A 20,469-nucleotide genomic window follows, 5' to 3' on the forward strand; every position below is an offset into this window, starting at 1 on the left:
TGATATGTCCTTTCCAGCGTGACATACTCGATATGGACAAGTATTTTTTTTCTTTTTGAACGCAGCATGGCGTAATAGCCTGTTCATATTTCTTTTGCAAGAGGCAGATAGGTAAGCAAAAGTGCACAGGAACCGTGAAAGAAACCAAAAGTACTCTTGTACACACTGCACGCGCGCAGGGTAAATTACTGCGGGCTGGCACGCGACGCGAACACGCATCCACACTGGTTAGGGTTCGCCGCTATGCCGCTAGGTGGCGACTCTGCTCGATCTCAAGGCCAATAGCTTAGTTTATTAGCCACGTGCCTTTGAAAAGTGTAAGAAACAAGAAAATATATATAGAATAACTTTCAATATATGCATTGCTGCGGAGATTTTTTGCACAGTTGGAGGTCGTGCAGGGCTTGCTTTTTTTGAAAATATCTGCCTCATTCAGTGTAAAACTTATTTTTGATCAAAGTTAGCGTTTTTTGTAAAATGGCTAAAAGAAAATGCTAAACTATTCAAGTAACAAGCTTTTAGCGGTGCTGAGGTTTTGCGTGGAAAAACTTCACATTCGCTGTCAGTGGATAAGCATCGGTTTTGCTCGATTCACGAGGAATGTGCACGTTCATGGTTCGCTTGAAGGGCACAAGCTCCCCATGAAATATTTTAAGCACGACTGAAATGCTCCATGGCTTTTTTTCTTTCTGGCAAATATAACTTAAAGTTTTGGGCTTTCGTTCCTTCATTCAACTGGTAACATTCATCAACTACAAAGTGTACAAAAAATAGTGAAATAGCAAAGCCACGTACAATAAATGTCATAGGTAGCACCATCTACAAAATGTATATGCACTAAAAAAGCGCAGTTAAAGGGGTCATGCAATGCCTAAAACGGGCTAAAGCAAATCGGTCGAGAGATAGGTACTCCCTCACAGGTCAATTCACCGCAAGAATATTTTAGCTAGCTTCATTAACATGAGAGATATCGGCGATTAAAAATGGCGCTCCTCCTCGCTCCCCTCAACTCAACACTCCGAGACACCAGAAAAAAAACGAAGAAAACAGCTCGGGAACTCCGCCCCGCTAGCCCTGCCCACGAAGCGTCATCGGGTGACGCTCGGTTCTCAGACTTCTGGTCGTCGCGCCTGTTTTCCCCCGAGCGTCGCCCATGCATTCACGGACTGCCTTTCCCGTCCCGTCTGCGTTTGCATAGCTTTCAACCTTGTCTGCTGTCTTCCTCGGCCGCCGGTGTCTTCAGTTTCTTGACCTCTCGGAACTGTGTGCGACAGCAGCCCGAACGACTCGGGTCGTTCGCGAGCGCATACCTGCAGGTGGGAGTCCACACATACCGGTGGCCGCCGTGGAGGGAGCACTTTCCTTCATATCCCTGTCCCATTCAGCGCAAATTAGCGTGCACTCCTGCCGAGCACGGCTTTCTACAAGACCGCTTTCTTCTCTCGCGCTGCCTGGGTCAGTCTCTTTAATTGGTACCGTCTTCTGCGGTTTGACCAACGGCGGCTGGTGACCCCTCGCGGAGTTGACGCGATAGCATCGACTCTGCATGGATGCTGGCAGACGATCGAGCGTGCGAGTTGCCCGCGTGCAAACATATGTCGTCGTCGCTTTTAGTCCGGAGCTGTTTTCATTATGGTCGGCGAGAGGCATCTCTTGTGCATAACGAATGGAATGTATACGCGTACATATCACCGACGAGAGCACGGACTGATGATCGCTACAAAGTTTGGATATCGGATGACAGGTGAGCACGAATTATTCGTCCGCGAATCTTAACATTTAGATTAACAAAAAGGATAGTGTAGTGTTCTTTTTTTTTTTTTTTTTGACGTCCTTTCGCACATCGTTTAAGAGGTGCCAATACGCAACGTGCACGCGTGTTTACTTCATGTGTACGCATCGTCCGAGCCAGAATCGACGGCGCAAAACATCAGCAAAGCAGCTCGGCACATTCAGTTCGGCAGCGCAGGTTGTCACCGATTTTCGCACCGACACGCAAGAATCGCGCACATGAGCATGCGAGCGGCTACGCTAGAGACGCAGCGAAGCGGGTGATTCCAAAACGCTGTCCGCCGTGGCTTCGACGCAAATAAGGCCTAGCGACGACCAGGGAGCAGCGCACGATCGGAGTGCCGTCGGTCGCAGCGCCCGCGGATGGCATCTCTGCGGTAACCTGGCGACATCCGGTGCTGCACATAAGCGGTGCGAATTTGTGTACTTTCGCGATGAAGCTGAGGACAGACTTTTTTGACGCACGTTTCATTTACACGAAGGTTGATGCTGCCTTTTTAATTGGTATGGTGTTGAATCGGACCTGTGTGCTCTTTTCGCACTGCTGCACCGACGAGCACTTTCAGTCGGACGCACATAGTTTAGGAAGTGCCAATGCGTAACGTGCACGCGTGTTTTATCTCGTGTACGCATCGGCCGATCCAGAAACAACGGCGCAAAACATGAGCAAAGCAGCTCGCCACATGCAGTTCGGCAGCGCAGGTTGTCACTGTTTTCCGAAGCTACACGCAAGAATCGTGCACAGGAGCACGCGAGCAACTACACTAGAGACGCAGCGAAGCAGACGATTCTAAAATGCCGTCCGCCGTGGCTGCCATGCAAAAGAAACAAGGCCTAGCGACGAGCAGGGAGCAGCGCACGAGCGGAGTGCCGTCGGCCGCAGCGCCCGCGCCTGGCGGCATCGGGTGCTGCACTTAAGCGGTGCGAATTTATGTACTTTCGCGATGAAGCTGAGGGTACACCTTTTTTGACGCACGTTCCATTTAATTATTAACACGCCGCACCAATGGTCGATGCGGCAAAGACGAGACGGGACTACAGTACGCTGCTGCGCTGTCGGTCGGTACATAAAGGTTGATGCTGCCTATTTAATCGGTACGGTGTTAAATCGGACCAGCTAGTGCTCTTTTCGCACTCCTGCACCGAAGCGCACTTTCAGTCGGACGCCACCACCTTTTCGGCTAACATCGCGAACCGAAGCGCCAAGCTCGGGTTCACGCATGCATTGCAGCACTCGAGCAGATGACTTTCGCAGCTACCGGAAGTGTGTCAGTGACGTAGAGGGCGTCGCGGCTGCAGCCAATGGCAGCCGGTCGTGGCCTGTCACTCCGTGACTGGTGACGTAGGTAACCACGGCAGAATAGTCCCAAATCTCGCCGCCACGCGGAAATGGCGCAGCCCGCGAATTTCAAAAAACGCTGTTTTTAAAAGTTAATAATAAATAGCTGGATTTTTTCCGATGAGTTTTACTTTGAACGAATGCTCGGAAGCATTTGTTCTACACATTGAAAACGTTTGTCAGTGACCTTTCTAGCCATTTCATGCCCCCTTTAAGTCTTCAGCTGGAGTGAAGATTGCTGGAAAACGTATCAACAACCTTAGATATGTGGATGATACCACTTCAATGGCAGAAAGTGAAGTGTAACTCAAGAGACTTCTGATGCGCGTACAAGAAGAGAGTGAGAAGTTTGGGCTTAAACTGAACGTTAAAAAGACAATGATCCTGGCGTCTTGCCCTATCAAGTCCTGGAGCATCAATGGACAAGAAGTGGAAGCTGTGACAGATTTTCTCTTCTTGGGCTCCAAGATTACCCCGAAAGGAGACTGCAGCAATGAAATTAGGAGACGCCTGCTTCTGGGAAAGAGAGCCATGGCTAGCCTTGACCACCTAGCAAAGAGCAGAGACATTAGTCTGCCAACGAAGATCCGTATAACTCGTGCTGTGGTCTTTCCAGTTGTGATGTATGGATGCCAGAGTTGGACTGTGAAGGCTGACCGCTGAAGGATTGACGCGTTTGAATTGTGGTGCTGGCGGAGACTCTTGAGAGTTCCTTGGACGGCCAGAAGATCAAATCAGTCGATATTGTCGACCATAAACCCTGACTACTCATTGGAGGGTCAAATTCTAAAGTTAAAGCTCAGCTACTTTGGTCATCTGATGAGAAGAGAGGAGTCGCTGGAGAAAGATTTGATGTTGAGAAAAGTTGAGGGTCACCGGAGGAGGGGTAGGCAGCGAACGCGATGGTTAGATGGCATCCTCGAGGCGCTGCAGATGAAGTTATGTGATGTTAGGAAGATAGTGAGAGACCGGAAAGCGTGGCGTGATATGGTCCATAGGGTCACGAAGAGTTGGACACGACTAAACGACTGAACTGATGATGTCTCCACAGCGTTTTCTCTCTACCCTTTCCTCTCCATCGGGTGAGGGAGATAAATGCTGGTGGGTAGGGGGGAGTCAACTCCGGCGCAGGGGGTGGGTTGACTCGGCTCGGTTGAGTTGAGTCGGGACATGGTGGGACGTTACGAATTTGTCACGGAGGGGAACATCCGAACAATCCGCCTTTTGCGTGAGTTCTATGCGCATGCGCGAAGTCCCAGCGGTGACTGATGGAAACATATTGGACGGCGTCGACGGCGTGTTTCTTGTCGCCGCCAGTGCACGGGGGCTGGCGGCATGGTGAGCGTCACAGGGTTGGCAAAGCGATGCCAACCACATCTGCCGCGTACAGTTGCCACTTTCGAGGCGTGCCGGGGTTGAAGACGCGGTTTTTCAGGTTCCCTTCGGCGAGCCGCGACCACCAACGAAGGGAAGCTTGAATTAGGGCTACCAAGCGTAAAAATGAGAATGGGTGACATCAGCAACCGACTGCATACTCTCGACTGTGCGAAAAACACTTTGTACAAGTATGTATGCATCCAAAGGAAATGTGTATGATGAAAAGTACCTACTGGAGTTACCACCAAGCCTGTAACCCAACAGTGATAGCCGCAATGAGGATTTGTTAGGTGTGTGTTTGGTTTATGAGTGACGGTCGTGAATTTGCACGCTGAGAGAGTCTCATTCTATCACATCGAACACAGCCCACGCTACTCGCTCGTACAATACGAAGACAGTATATGCATGGGTTGAGTGGATTGTCAAAACGCTGAAACATTCCTCCATACTGCGTGAACATGAAACTGCAATCACTGTTACTACTTTCCGCCCCGAAGGCAAAAAAAAAAAAGGGGGGGGGAGGGGGGGGGGGGAGGAGCTTTTGCTTTCTACCTGTGTTGGTGTGGCCTTTCGCATGGTGCGCTTTCGTGTCGTCCGCTACACTGCCATCCAATGTGTTTCTCACCGCTTCCCGCATGATGGCGCCACATCCTCCCACAAAAGGCGGATTGCTGGGGTATTGTCTGGGTCTTCCCCTCCGTGACGAATCGAGTCACGCGACCTCCGCGAATTGCCAGTGTAGAATGCTTGCTTTGTAATTTATTTGTCGTCTCCCATCCACTGTGACATACTGTTTGTGTGCAGAGTCCATCTCCGAACGAAACGCTGCCAGCTAATGCTCTCGCGCGTGCAGCTATGGTGCGCTCTGGCAGCCAACACTGTACCCCGGCGAATGAAATGTGCTCCTGGTCCAGTACAAGCAGTGGCTTTCAGTACTTCGTTTTTAGTTTTTTTTAGCAACCCCCACATGATGTATGCATGCGTTTGGCAAAAGCAGGCATCTCACTGCTCATGACGCTGCCTCCCACAAGAAGCAAATAACCGCGCTTGCACACTCAACATGGGGAAACTGACAGAGAGGAGGCCTCCTTCCTTCCACAGAAACAACTAAGCGGAATCAGCCATTCAAAGAACAGTGCTGTCATACTACCAGCTAGAGATACATTCAGACAACGCGGAATAGCTCTGCATTCTTAGTATCGAGTCAGTCTTACATTGAAAGTGAGGCGTTGAAGTTGTGCGCGTTAGAGGTCGGTATCAAGCAAACGCTCGAAGGAAAAATAAAACTTTATGCTATGGAAATTATTGAATGAGGTTACGTGCCGCACAAATTTACAGCATTTACCAGTTCACAACAAAGAGAAAAGTAACTCTCGCAGTAACTTAATTGAATTGCACTGGATCAAATTTTTTGTAAGCAATATCTGCCCACTGAGGGGCAAAAATGCATTCTGCTAAATTCGACAGCAAAACATCCAAGGTTGGGAGCAGTTTTGGAGCACTCGATGGGTGAAAAAGCTCCCAAATATACCATGTTTACTCGCATAATACTAGCACTGGCTATCAAAAATTGGAGTTTTTCCTCGCATAATCATTTTACCATCAAAATTACCACTGCAGGAGTCGTCTGCTAATGGTAGCAAGTCCCATCTACGAGTGCTACGCTACCATAGCGTGCTTGGATGTATCATCATAATTTTAGGTCTAATCTGCGAGTGTAGACAGAGAAAAGTAATACACGGGCATCTTCAAATGACATTCAGACTCAACGGGCTCCCGTGGTGCTACACGACAGTTTCCAAACTCATTCAAAAGCTCCAGCATTTGCTGCATCAAGTTTCACTTCTGTACGTTCGCTTCTTTTCAGTCTGTACAAAGTACAACGGCGCAATGACAGGGGCTCCCATGGTCACGCTACACCGACAGCAACACCAGCATGTCAAACAGCAGTACTGTGACACGTTTTTCGGGCAACCAACACGGACGGCAGCCCTTCCCGTCCTTGACAGATCGCGGTGGCTTCACGGAAACTTTAGGTTGGCGAGGCGACGGCGTGACGACAGCGCTTGTATCTATGTTATACATTATAAATGCATGCGAAACGAGCGGCTATATTTTACACTTGAACACTCAACCATGTGTGGAGAAGAAGATGGGCCTCTTTGTTGGATGCCGACGAAGAGGAAGCAGTTGTGGAATTGCCATCGCGCGGATTGTGTTGGTCTTGATCGCCCCGTTTCCCCGCCGACCTCGACCCAGTCCTCGACATACTTCTACATTTGGTGGAAGTGCTGGGTATCGATCCCATACACCCCCGATGGCCTCTTTGAATTTACCGTCATGCCTTTCGGTCTCTGTAATGCCCCTGCTACATTCGAGCGTATGATGGATACTATACTGCGTGGCCTGAAGTGGAAGACGTGCCTCTGTTACCTTGACAACATCGTGGTGTTCTCGCCGGACTTTGCGACCCACCTCTCTCGCCTGAAACAGGTCTTGACATATATTGGGACAGCTGGCCTGCAGCTCAACCTGAAAAAGTGTTGTTTCGCTGCTCGTGAGCTGACGATTTTAGGCCACATTGTGTCCAAGGAGGGTATACGTCCTGATCCCGCCAAACTTCGAGCTGTGACTGAGTTTCCGAAGCCTACTACCATCAAGCAATTAAGTTTTTTAGGCCTGTGCTCATACTTTCGCCGTTTTATACGGAACTTTGCTTTCATTGTCGCCCCGCCGACTCAGCTCCTCGGCAATACCTCAGATATTTAGCTGTGGTCACCAGTAAAGCCCCTCAATAGACTAAAAGTAGCGCCAACATGTGAAGTTGGCCGCCCGCCTCTTCTCCAGCGCTCTCCTTCGTCGTTCGACCCTCTCATTGGCCGAGCGCCGTCACGTGCTCGCGCGCGGTTTTTTTTGCAAGGCATGCAGCTTCCTCCTTTCCAGCGGTGCGGGCGGCACGCGCGCGGCACATATCGCCGTGTGTTTTGCTGCGGTTCGCACCTCTTTTTCGCTGCTCTTTGAAGTCTTTTGTTTCAAATGCCGACTTGCTGCGTATTCGGGTGCAGCACAACTGAGCGTGATGGCAAGAAGTTATTTAGAATACCGTCCGGGAATCGAAATACTGCTGGAAGAAAGGTCTGGCTTCATCTAATAGGCCGGGCGAATTTCAATGCAACACCGTGGTCGCGGCTCTGTGAGGTAAGTGAGCAATTTCTTATCCCTAACCTAATGCTGCCACGTGCTGTGTACGGATATGTTCATTTTTCCGCCCAGCTAAGTGTCATATGCCCGCGCATCATATTTGCACAGTTTTCGTATTAGACCTCGATTAGGCGTAGACAGTGTCCTTGCAATGGTTACTAGCGATTGCGTCATGCATTCCGAGGCGTTGTCTGTGTCGTGAATGCGCCGCATTTAACGAAGCAGTGACGGCTCTTAGCCAAAAAAGGAACGTTTTACTTGCTGACCAAACATATTGTTGACTCATATTCGAGTTCTAAAGAAAGGAAAAGAACCTCATGGGACCAGTGCTCGCTCCGTTGTCCGCGACGCTAGACGACATGGCGCATGGATGGGTTACAAGTATACTGAAAATAGCAGCAAATCCCGCACGTGAAATCTTGCGCAGAATTTTGTCGCATAGAAACTATATATATTGCCGCGTGCCTAGCGCCGCGCGACAGCCGTGCTTGGTGCCGACGACGACGAAGCGGTTGTTGGCACGAGCGGCGCGCTGGTGCTGGACACTGTCATCGGAGCTAGACGCAAACCTGACTCTCGGGTCTTACCTTCACGGTACCGTGTACCTTGACGGCTCCCTGTGGCTTGAGTCGTGACAATATATATATGAAGGAAAGAAGCCAACAGTCAGCGAGGCTAAGGAAAGCATTGGAGATTGTACTTCGTCTTTTTTAAAATTTTTTTTGATAATCACATAAATTAGTAATGTAATCTGTTTAGGGGAAAGAGAATTAAACACAAAGTATATATATATATATACATATATGCATTCAAAACCTCGCCGTTGTATGTTAATTCGAGTCAAGGATGCTGTTTTTTTTTTTTTTTTAAAGGAGCACAGTTTTCTAGCGTCCTTGTTTTCTTGTTCTACCGTTGAGCAGGACCATTTCACGGAGGATCAGTTCGAAATTGAAACCTGATGCCCTCCCATCCCTCTTCGTGCATCGAAAACAGCCAACGCCCAGGAAGCCGCCAGCCAAACGTGAGATTACGCCTAACATGTGTTCTGGACTTCGTAGTAATCGATGTGTGGCACCGTTGCTGTTGAATAAGCAGTAGTACAGCTACGGGCAAATGTAATCAGAGCACGTTATCGTCACCTAACATTTTAAGCATGAAATGCTTTTAGCTCCCAGTGTCGGCTACGTTCAGGTGACGAATCGACACAGACAACGAACATTCGGCACCGACCGAGATCTGACGAAGAATCGACACGAGTCCCAGAAATTTGTGTCTGTAAAAAAAAAAGCCCTAAATTGCTTTTTGGAGCACGAAATTTCACCGTGTCCAATTTTGGTCGATAGTGATGTCAATTTCAATTTAATTCAGCCAGTTCAGTGGTACCTTTTATATTTATGCTGGCAGCACACAAAATGGAAATTTCTGGACTCCTCAAGTTTTACCAAACTGTATGTTCAGAAATATGACCGATTCAGTGCCTATCCCCAAATTTTTGGAAGCCACCGTTTGATGCCTTACAAATATAGGTGGGCCGACCCTTGACATTTGACTAGAATAGGTGCAGAACCTGATTTGACTATTACCAACTCGGTGACTTTCAAAGTGAGGTGGGCCACACCTATAATTTGCATGCTTACTTCATTATCTGCCCGTGAGAGCAACGGAGCATGATGAAAGAAGAGGTAGGAAGCATCTTGCGGAAAGCGGTTCCTTTATGAGTTACAAGCCTCTGCCGACAATTTATAATTATGCTGCCGCTCACTAAGGCGACAAGGCTGCCACGGAGTCTGTAACCATTTCATGCTTATGTCCACTCTCGATTACGAGATAGGAATTAATTTTTTCATGTATTGTCTAATTGACACTTTCCTGTCATGTTTTTGCTGGTATATCGACTGTTAGTGATCTTTGTCATGAAAAAAAATTATTTCATCTGGACAGAGAAGGCCCAACAAATGAAATTGGCTTCTCTGTTTACTTGTTCAGCACCTGTGTGTAATAGTAAAATTTAAGGTACTCTTTCTTCATTGGAATTACAGAGAAAGTACGTGAGTTTGCTGTTTCTTGTCATGCAGGTTCTGGTGCAGCACCTTGCAACATGTCTCTTGAATTGCCGCAAGCGACAACAGTGTTGGTCAGTGAACGAAAGCCATTTACTATGCTGCATGTGATAAGATGCAAAGCCTACTGAAGGTTCCTGGTTTCTTTTTTTTTTGCTTTGATATATCTTTAGAAGCTGGTCCTGCTAACAGCATGCTGCCGCAATTATCGAAAGGTAAATTTCATTCACGATAGGGTCACATGAGGGCTCTTCTTCATAACATTTTTTATTCCCTTACAGCATAAAGGGATATTTAAAAACGGTAATTCAAGGGGGCCTTATCATTGTTCCCTCTTGGAACTTTATTAGAACAGCCAGCCTTTTTTCTTTCATGCATCTCTTTCCTCTATTTATTACCTAACAGACAGGTTGTGTACAGAGACAGAAGCTTCTTCAACGCCCAGTGGTCTTGAGCTCCTGCTTGCAGCTGTGGGCTACATCGACTGTAAGGATTTCTTTTTGGCAGCTGCCATTTTCACTTCTTTTAGCCACTCATATTTCTCCATCATGCAGGCACTGAGTCACCCTGCAGAACAGCTTCTGGCTACCAGGAGAACACAAGTACTACTACCTGTAAGTGGTCTCAGCTGCCATTCATTAATACAGCACACTGGTGGTATGCACATGTATTTAGTGACTTGTTGTCCTTGTCTGTGCAGGCTGCTCAGACGCAGACAGTTCGCTGCAGAGTTCACGGCAAGGTAAGGGTGCTGTGTTGTATGAAATGCATTCAGCAGGATATCCCTTGTGTTATGTTCCTTCTATCGATTCTCATTTTCAACATCTACAATATGTGCAGGCACACAAACTCCTTGTGCTTCTACTAGCCTCGAGCTTCTTCCAGACTCTGCAGCCCAAGATGACGGTGCGGAGTTGATGCTGTAATTTTTATTTTACAGTTGCCATTTGGCAAATGACATCTTGTTATTCAAAAGCGCCATCAGAGTGCACAGCAAAATTTGTAGCGCCACAGACATAAAAAGAATGGTGATAGTTGCAAATGACATCATTTTTTACTAGAACAACTTATAAAAATCAGGGTTCAAGTCACATACCTGCCAGCTGAATGGATTGTATGTACTCCCTTTAAATTATCACATGCTTCAGTGCATAACAGGTTGTACATGCTAGAAAGAAATTACGTGTACCTAGGTTTGAATTGGACAGCTGATTATGAGCCGTTTTCTTATGTACACAGTGCAGCAAACAAAACCTCAATGTTACTGCAGCAAATAGTTTCTGTACCTGAGGCTTAGGTGCATATAAATAAATTATTGGTATATCTTAGGTAACAACTGGAAATTTTTATTGTGCATTTGTTTCTCGTTTCAGTTCTTGTACAGTATTTTTGCGTCATTTTCTATGCAGAATGCTTCGGTGCCAAGTTTCCCTGCCAAGCAACTGCAGCATCCACAGACTCATAAACTCCCATTACATCTATCCACGAGTTTCCTCCTGCACCTGCAACTCAAGTTGATGGTGAGAATTTCTTGCAGTGTTTTCAAACGGGATTGCCATAATTATAACGTGGAAGCTCTTTCGACAATATACACACATGACGCCACTGCTCATACTTCATGATAGTTTGTTCCTTTTTTCAATCGGGGCATTCAACAGATCAAGTCCTTTCTCAAGAAAATGTGGCTGCTCTACACAAGAGAATATCAGAACTTGAGAGCTTGGTGCAAAGCCAAAACCGAAGACTGGCCATCTGTCAGCGACAAAAGAATGCTGCAGTTTGAGGAAAAAACAGCCTGAAGGAACAAAGTTGTCACTTTCTTGCAAATGACCAGCTCAAATGCCTGGAATTGCCTACAATGCGTGGCACACCGTGGTCAACTGCTACAATTGAAAAGGGACTGAAGATCAGGCTCGCTTGTGGATCTCGGGGTTATAATGTAGTACGAGAGATTGGGACACCCCTGCCATCTGAACGTACCCTGCAGAGACACCTAGAAAATTTCAAGTTTTTGCCTGACATACTTCATGAAATCTTACCATCTCTGGCTCTCAAAGTGAGTATAGCAGATTTCTTCTCTACTGACTCAGTGCACGGCTTCAGTGCACCTTAAGAGCATACTGTTTTCCTGGATCCTTTTGTGTTTGTCAAATATATTCGACACACAGTTCAGAGCCATTGCCTTTGTTTTTCTTGTTTTGAGCCTTGTGCCTAGCTCAGCTGTGTAGGATAACCTGCTCGAGCATGTTTTCATGCTCTTTAGCATTCATTGCAATGCAGCATACATTTACGTGTAATCATCTCTTTACCAGGTGAAGCTCATGGAAGATTATGAACGACATGCCGTACTAATATTGGACGAAATGCAGCTAACACCAGGAATTGACTACGATCAAGGAACGGAAACTGTGATTGGGAAGCCTACAGTTCCATTAGCAAATGGCAACCTCCCTGATGATGCCCTAGCCACTCATGGCCTTGTTTCCATGCTGGCTGGAGTCACTATGCAGTGGAAACAGACTGTGGCTTACCATTTAACATCAAATTCTTTTTGCAGCAAAAGTGTGAAAGGTATAATCCTTGAAATTATCAAAGAATGCGAAAAGATTGGGATCATGATAGATGCCGTAGTCTGTGATATGGGAGGCGGCAACCAGGCACTATGGAAAGAATTTTGAATTGTTGTTGGAAAGCACTGCCGCAGCAAAGTGTCCTGCTGCCATCCATGTGACAGCAGCAGACAGCTCTACTTTCCGGCAGATGTGGCACATCTATTGAAAAATCTGCGCAACCTACTCACACGAGGACAGTCAATATTTCTTCCCGAAGACGTTAAAGAAAATGGTTTAACCTCAAATGAAGTGAGCCTAGCTTATGTTGAAAAGCTTGTCGAACTCGACTCAAAACTTGACCTAAACATTGCAGCTCATCTGAAGCCCTCTTGCCTCGACCCTGGTCATTTTGAAAAAATGAAAGTTGGATTGGCAATTTCTCTTTTTAACCATGACACAGCAGCTGCATTATGCCTTCTAGTTCAAAGAGGCTCCCTGCCAGACCATGCCCTGACTACAGCATACTTCTTTGAAACAGTTTTTAAATGGTTTAAAATAATGACATCTAGAACTACAAAACTTGGCATTAGCAAGTCTGATGAGGTGAAAAATTCTGAGATAGTTTCTTTCCTAAAAGATGAGATTAGCTTGTTTTCAGCCATTAAAATAGGTGATGGAAAGCATTCATGGAAGCCAATTCAAACTGGTGTCATTTTAGTCACTACAGTTGCCCTTGAGCTTCAGGATTATTACCTTAATAAGAAAGGGTATGTCTGCGTACTGATCAGTAGATTTAGTCAAGATCCCCTAGAAAATCTTTTTTCAACACTTGGGTCTAAAAATCAGATTCCTAGACCACTCGACTTTCGCTGTGCAATTCGTGCTGCAACAATGGCACAGTTCTTTAGACCAAGTAAAAGTGGTAGCTATGATCATGATACAGGGCACTCGCTAGTAGGCCTGACCAGCTTACCTGAAAAACAGAAAGAGAATGTTGACACCACCAACGTTGCTCTCCCTGGTGAAATTCTCGTGTTAAATAATCTTGAGCATGTTGTGAGCAGTGTCCAAAGAAACATGACTACTTGTGCTGAATGTGCAAACACACTTACACGGAGAAGATACACCAGCTGTTGTTCAATATATGGAAAGTGCTCAAAACATGTCAACAGCACACGAGTTTTGAATAGTGAGCTAACAGTGCCTCAGTGCTAAAAAGTGTTTCTCATATGAATTGTTTTCCAGATTGCCACAATTTATCTGAAAACAAGGCTTCACATATATTTGCGTAAAGAAAACCAGCGCATGGTTGATGTCAGAGCTGCTGTGAAATGTGGCAGTAGGAGTGTAGGTAAACAGGTGGCAACCAGTAATGTAAGATAACGTCAGGTAGGCAGCTTGGCACAACCCACATATCTGTGATACTAGATATACTTCTGTCTGTTAAGCTAAAAGAGTTTTGATACTAATTTTGTTTGACACATTTTGTACACAGCCACATATGTTAGTGTCCACTAAGTTCATTGCAAATTTGTACTTGTGCCATAATTATTTTCAGAATATTTTTGAAACCTGCCCCTGTTGTTTAAGTAACTGATCCTCAAGTCATTCACTTGAAGAAGACAATGATTTCCCTTTTGAGAATGTGTCCAAAATTGTCTAGTTGGATACACTCATGCGTGCAGTAACTGACACACAGAGTTCCTCCGTGGCACAAACTAGTGAGTTGATAATGCTTTTATGGTTACCTGAACAATAAACTAATCATCAAAACAAATTAAAAGTGCAAGAATTTTCATGGCTCTGGTTTCTTTGGTTTGTCAAATATTCAAAACTGGTTCTCTTCGCTGTTCAACGGAGTGATACACACACTGCTTGCCACTGATATAGTTAGTAACTGCTGTTTTATTAAGTTGTATCCTACTATATATGTGTTGAAAATACTTTCTGTGATCTTATTTTCTACAGGTATGTCTCTCCCGTATTATTTCATGTTGTACAGAGCATCTATCTCATTTATGCCGTGTCTAGTTTGTTTGCATCTTGAACAAGTCTGTATAAACAGTATTTCATGGATCCTGCTTTTTGTTTTCCACCATATATGTACACAAAGTAAAGCAATATGGTTTTTGCTGTTAATTGATGTTTCATACCTCTTTTATTTTATTTTTTACATATTCTTTTAGCACTGAGGCAATAACCAACGCTAATAAAGAAAACTGCTATCACACTTGTCAAGTTTACCGGTAGCTCACAAGTCAGTCAAAGTTGCAAAGAAACCACGCGGACTGCTGCTAAATTGTTCTCCGCTTAATTTAGATAATTTTTTTTTCAAGCATGTTGCGCACTTTGGCCGGCGGCTGATAGAAGCACGGAGGTGAAGGCGAGTTCCACCAACGCAGACGTCGCGTACAAATGGTGTCGCACACTGACAGTTGAAAACGGAACCGTTTCAGCGCAAAATATAAAAAAAAAAACTGCTACCACGCTTCTCAAGTTTAACGGCAAAGAAACCACACACAGACTGTTGCTAAATTGTTCCTGTCCGCCGCCTAGTTACAAATTTTTTAAAGCATGCTGCTGAGGTTGGCCAAGGGTGACGAACTACGGACACACGGAGATAACGGCGAGTTGAACCAACGCCGAAATCGCGTACCTGTGGTGTAAGGCACTCACAGCTGAAACTGTTTTGGCGGGAAATCCCTGTCACCTGAACACATTGCGACAAAATGCAAGCTGAAATGCTTTGGTGAGACCCGGCGCCTGCTTCGGAGAGCACGCGCTAGTCGCGCACCGCATAGGTGGAGCCACGGTCGAAATGTGAGAGGAGGAGCGGCGCCGCCGGAGGAGGAGAGAGGAGATGGCGCTACTTTTAATTTATTGAGGGGCTTTAGTCACCAGCATGCGACGACACCTCCTGACAGCCCTGCCCATCCTGCGCCATTTTGACCCTGAAACGCCCACCGAACTGCATGCAGACGCCAGTGGTGTCGGCATCGGCGCTGTGCTTGCTCAGCGCCCCTCCGGCTTCGTTGAATACGTAGTTGCTTACGCCAGCCGTACTCTCACAAAAGCCGAAGCGAACTATTCTGTAATGGAAAATGAGTGCTTAGCCATCGTCTGGGCCCTCACAAAATTTCGCCTTTACAGCCATTCATTCGATGTAGTCACGGACCATCATGCCCTCTGCTGGCTTTCATCGATCAAGGACCCCTCCGGCCGCTTGGCAGGTGGGCTCTTCGTCGACAAGAATATGACATCGATGTTATTTACCGATCTGGTCGCAAGCATACAGACGCCGACGCTTTGTCTCGCTCACCGCTACCAGCCGACCTTGCCAGCTTCTCCGTCTTGGACTCCGCGGCATCTTCGCTCGACATCAGTGACACACCCTCCGAACAACGAAAGGATCCATGGATCGCATACCTTATTGACCACCTTTCCAACAACTCAGTGATTACCTCTTCACGCGTCCTTCGCCGTCAAGCTTCCCACTACGAGATTCGGAATCACCTCCTTTACCGGCGCAACTACAATTCAAGTGAACGGAAATGGCTCCTCGTGATTCCGCGCCATTTACGGACTCAAATATGTACAGCTTTGCACGCTGATCCACAGTGCGGTCACGCCGGAGTTTTCAAGACGTACACTCGAATCCGCCTTCGCTACTACTGACGCGGTATGTCCAAGGTACGTCCGATCATGCTTGACTTGCTAACGCCGCAAACGTGCCTCTCACCGTTCGGCTGGTGAGTTACAGCCTCTCACATGCCCGCTTAGACCCTTCGACCGCACTGGAATTGACCTCTACGGCCCTCTTCCGTACACAGCTGATGGCAATCGCTGGGTCATTGTCACCGTTGACCACCTGACACGATATGCCGAAACTGCCGTGCTTCCAGCTGCAACAGCCCGTGGCCGGTTTCTTATTGAACAACTTCATTCTCCGCCACGGTGCTTCTCGTGAATTGCTCAGTGACAGAGGCCGTGCTTTCTTATCCGAGGTCGTTCAAGCCCTGCTCGCTCAGTGCAAAATCATTCACCGCGCTTGCACCGCCTACCACCCGCAACGATTTAATCGTACCCTCGGTGACATGCTTGCGAAGTACGTCGGATCCAACCACACAAACTGGGACAATGTCCTTCCTTATATCGCCTACGCGTATTACACTGCTACGCAATCCAGCACGGGTTTCTTTCCATTCTTTTTGCTTTACGGTCAGCATCCATCTGCTCCCCTTGATACTGTCCTTTCCTACAACCCTGACGTATCAGAACGTACCACAGTGACCGAAGCTGCACAGCACGCAGAAGAATGCCGCCAGATTGCACGGACATTCCCAACAGACTCTCAGTGGCGCCAAAAATATCGCCATGACACCAATCAAAGAATGCACCACACTTCGAGCCTGGCTCACTCGTGTGGCTCTGGGCTCCATCCGGCAGCCCCGGCCTCTCAACAAAACTGATCTCTAAGTATCATGGGCCCTACCACATCGTCGAGCGCACTTCACCAGTGAACTATATTGTTGAGCCGCTTACGCCAGCTTCCGATTTGCAACGCTGTGGCTGTGAAACCGTTCATGTGCAGCGCCTTAAGCCGTTCTACAATCCCATTGTATCTTCGTCCCCTTAAGTCGCCAGGATGGCTCCTTTTCCCCTGGGATTGTGAAGAAGATGGGCCTCTTCGCTGGATGCGACGAAGAGGAAGCAGTTGTGGAATTGCCATCGCGCAGATTGTGTTGGTCTTGATCGCCCCGTTTCCCCGCCGACCTCGACGCGCTTCTACACATAACTGAACTCTACAAACACAGTGTTCGGAACTCGCATGATAGGCTGCCAAAGCGAAACATTTTCTGTTGCGGCTTGATATTCAGAAGCTGCTCGTCTTCGCCCAATTGAGTGAGCTGCAAGTGGAACAGCGTAGAGCAACACACGCGCATACCACCGCTATTAATCTTTTATCTTCTGTTAATCATCTCTTTTTGGTTGTAATTTTTGTTTTGTTAATGCAAACAACTGAGTAAAAAAAAAGATTGCATTAACCGCGGCAGCTTTTAGCAGCTAAACTGCGGCCGGCGGAAATGAAACGATCAGGGAAATGAAGGAAAGAAAGGGACGAGAGAAGAAAGAACAGGGAAAGAAAGCACATCGCTCACATCAGCTAATCGGCTTAGATACTTTGCGGCTATTCAAGACACTCTGTGTGCAAAAGACTGCAACGTGTGCCCTTTCTCCGTAGAATGCCCCGCGGCCCCCGCTGCTATCCCCGCATCCCCACATACCAGACAGGAGGAGCCGCGCAGCGCGTTCCGGTTCGAGGCTATTTTCCTCCTCGCCGCGAAAACGGTCTATACTGAATGTTAGACTATGAAACGCGAGCAGTGATGGCAAGGTTGCGTATGGCAAATAAAGTGCTTTAGCAATTCGTGCCTTTGGCGACCCTGTACTTTTATGAAGAAGTTAAGTCCTGCTTGGAAATGTTTTGTTTCCATTTAAAGGAGCTGGCTTAAGAATCCCAATTCACACCTATGAGGGGGGGAACATAGCTGACAACAAGGTCATTCATTTTGCGCAAGAAAGAGCACACAGCATAGAAGTCATGTGAAATGCATTTCCTTAAGAATTATCTCTAGAGAAGGTGCTCTGGATGTCTCCATTTGTCATACTTTTTTATTTCTAGGTTTTCATTTTCGAGTGTATTTAAACCTTCCAGACACACCCATTCCCACAGCAGCTCTACAGACGACACACAACAGCACATGTGACTGACCTCCAACTTAAGGGCTGTCTTGTCGTAGGCATTGGGCACCCGGGCTTGTTTCACCCTCGCCCTAGCAGGTAGCTTCCTCTGCAAAGAGCCAACACATCACAAGGAAGAAGGATATCACACAGTGTAAACAAAAACCACAAGCAGTTAAACCTCCTGTATTCCAAGCAGAGTGGCAAAGCAAACCCTGCCTGTTTTTTTTTACAGCCATGTTTTTTAAGCAAACTGCCCTCTGCATGGCCCCATCGGCATATCTCATCGCACTCTCCATCAGCTGTCCACATGCATGAACCTTCGCAACTTCATTTTTCTCTCGCACCACCCAGGACTGGAATGGCATTCTCGAAGACATTGTAAGAACAACCTGTCCCATGAACTTTGCGTGCAAAGCATACAGCTACATGAAAGCTCGTTAATTCGAACCTCGATAATTAGAATTTTTGAATAATTCCAACTACACCACTTGGTTTGACCAAGCTCTACAGAGATCTGCATATAAAAAAGCCCGTTAATTCGAACGCGAGTCAGTTCCACAACAAATAATTCGCACGTGGAAAAAAAAAAAAAAAAAAAGCCTTCCGCAAAAGACTGGCACAGAGGCTGCGCACATCTCAAACGGGGACAGAAGATGGAATCAAGTAAAATTATGACAGAGTGGGTAAAGCCAAAATGGCGCCATGACCGGCACGGCGGCCGGCAGCGTCGAATGGCAGAGGTTGGCGGCCGCGGCAGCAGCTGCCTACTCTCTCTTTCGCGCAACCTACAGAACTCGCAACTAAATACTCGTCAATTTGAGCCCTGCTAAATTGGAAATACAGATAAGTACTGTCAGCATGGTCCCACCAACATCCATGAGAAGCTACGACTTCGGGCAGGTGCTACAGGTTACACGAAAATTTTTTTTCTGCGAGCGTCATCCATCCTTCCACGCATCAGTTAATGGATGCACGCGGTCAGCTGCGATATGACGCCAGGCCATAGCATCGTTTGCTTCAAAAGGCGTTTGCTGCTATCGCGCGTTGCAATGATTAAGTGGCAGCTGTACACGGCGCCCGCCCAAATCGCCTATGGTGAATGTGCTTAAAACAAGGCTTGCACAACCGAACAAGCGCTGTCACTCTGCCAAGTTCACTTCGTCACGGTGCCCCTGCGATTGTTTTAACTGACAGAGGCACGGCATTTACTTCAGCTCTAACCCAGGAAGTGATGCGGCTCAGTGGCACTTGTCATCGCAGAACAACAGCTTACCAACCTCAGACGAATGGCCTTACTGAGCGACTCAATAAGACCATCGCCGATATGCTTTCTATGTACGTCAACGAAGATCATAAGAACTGGGACCAGATACTACCGTATGCAACATTTGCTTATAACACCGCAGTCCAGGAAACGACCCGCTTTACATCGTTTCGTTTGGTGTACGGTCGCGAAGCTGTCACCATGCTGGATGCAATGCTACTGCCAGATGTTGCCCACCCATCGATTGCCGGTGCCAACCAATTCGTCCAGCAAGCCGAGGCCGCTCGCCAGCTGGCTAGACTGAGAGTCCGGACACAGCAAGTTAAAGATGCTCGACGGTATAACCTTCGTCACAGAGAGGTAATTTACAACCCTGGCGATCAGGTTTGGGTGTGGACACCTGTTCGCCAGCGTGGTCGCTCCGAAAAGCTTCTGCGCCGCTACTTCGGCCCGTACGAAGTGGAACGCAAACTCAGCGACGTCACCTACGAAGTAACCCCGCAAGTAACTGTTCGCTCATCCCGACGGCAAGCACAATCGGAAGTCGTACATGTCGCCAGGATGAAGCCCTTCTACTCCCGCTAGGTCAAGCTACATGTGTTGTTTTTTTTTCCTTTGCTTCCTTTAACTACTTGATGTGAACGCGCATCCTCGCCGACTACGGTTATCCTCGACCTCGCCCCGCGGCATCAAGACGATGCCTTTCCCACCGGGAGGGGCAATGCCGCAATGTTATCTTACTGGCACCGCCATGTGGCGAGCTCAGGAGATTGGCACGCGCTCGTCTTCTTCGCTCTCGGTGCTCGCCCGCCAGTCTGTTCCGTGCCTGATCTTGCTGATGCTTTTACTTAGTTCTAAGTAAACCTGCTGAACCAGTTTCACTAGCTTCTGTGACAATATAAACTTAAGTTATTCTCTTTGTAACTCTCAAGTGTCGTTATTCATATTTCGTCGTCTCTGATCACAGTCTTGGACAGGGCGCACCTGTGGTGCAATTTGCCACGTCTTCAAGTCACCGAAAAGAACCTAATTTCGAGCAGAACAACGAAAATTCACTGCTCTTAGCTAATGGTGAATTGGTGAATATTATGCCGAAGCCCGCAAGTTTCAGGATGCTATAACACAAACCCACATCAAAGG

At 47.2% G+C, this 20,469-nt stretch overlaps 1 protein-coding gene across 2 annotated transcripts in view; it reads right to left on the bottom strand.

Moving 5' to 3' along the window:
• Crk (Crk proto-oncogene, adaptor protein) overlaps positions 1-20,469 on the bottom strand; it is a 97,130-nt gene that overhangs the window by 7,696 nt on the left and 68,965 nt on the right. For both annotated transcript variants that reach the window (XR_014700072.1, XM_084576015.1), the window contains exon 6: positions 18,094-18,171. Coding sequence is in view for 1 of the 2 variants with exons in the window: in XM_084576015.1 (XP_084432141.1) it covers positions 18,094-18,171 (78 nt within the window). In the remaining variant the exon portion in view is untranslated. The remainder of the gene's footprint in view (positions 1-18,093; positions 18,172-20,469) is intronic.

Source organism: Amblyomma maculatum, chromosome 8, assembly GCF_055883805.1.
Source record: "Amblyomma maculatum isolate TAMU_Amacu chromosome 8, ASM5588380v1, whole genome shotgun sequence".
NCBI lineage: Eukaryota > Metazoa > Arthropoda > Arachnida > Ixodida > Ixodidae > Amblyomma > Amblyomma maculatum.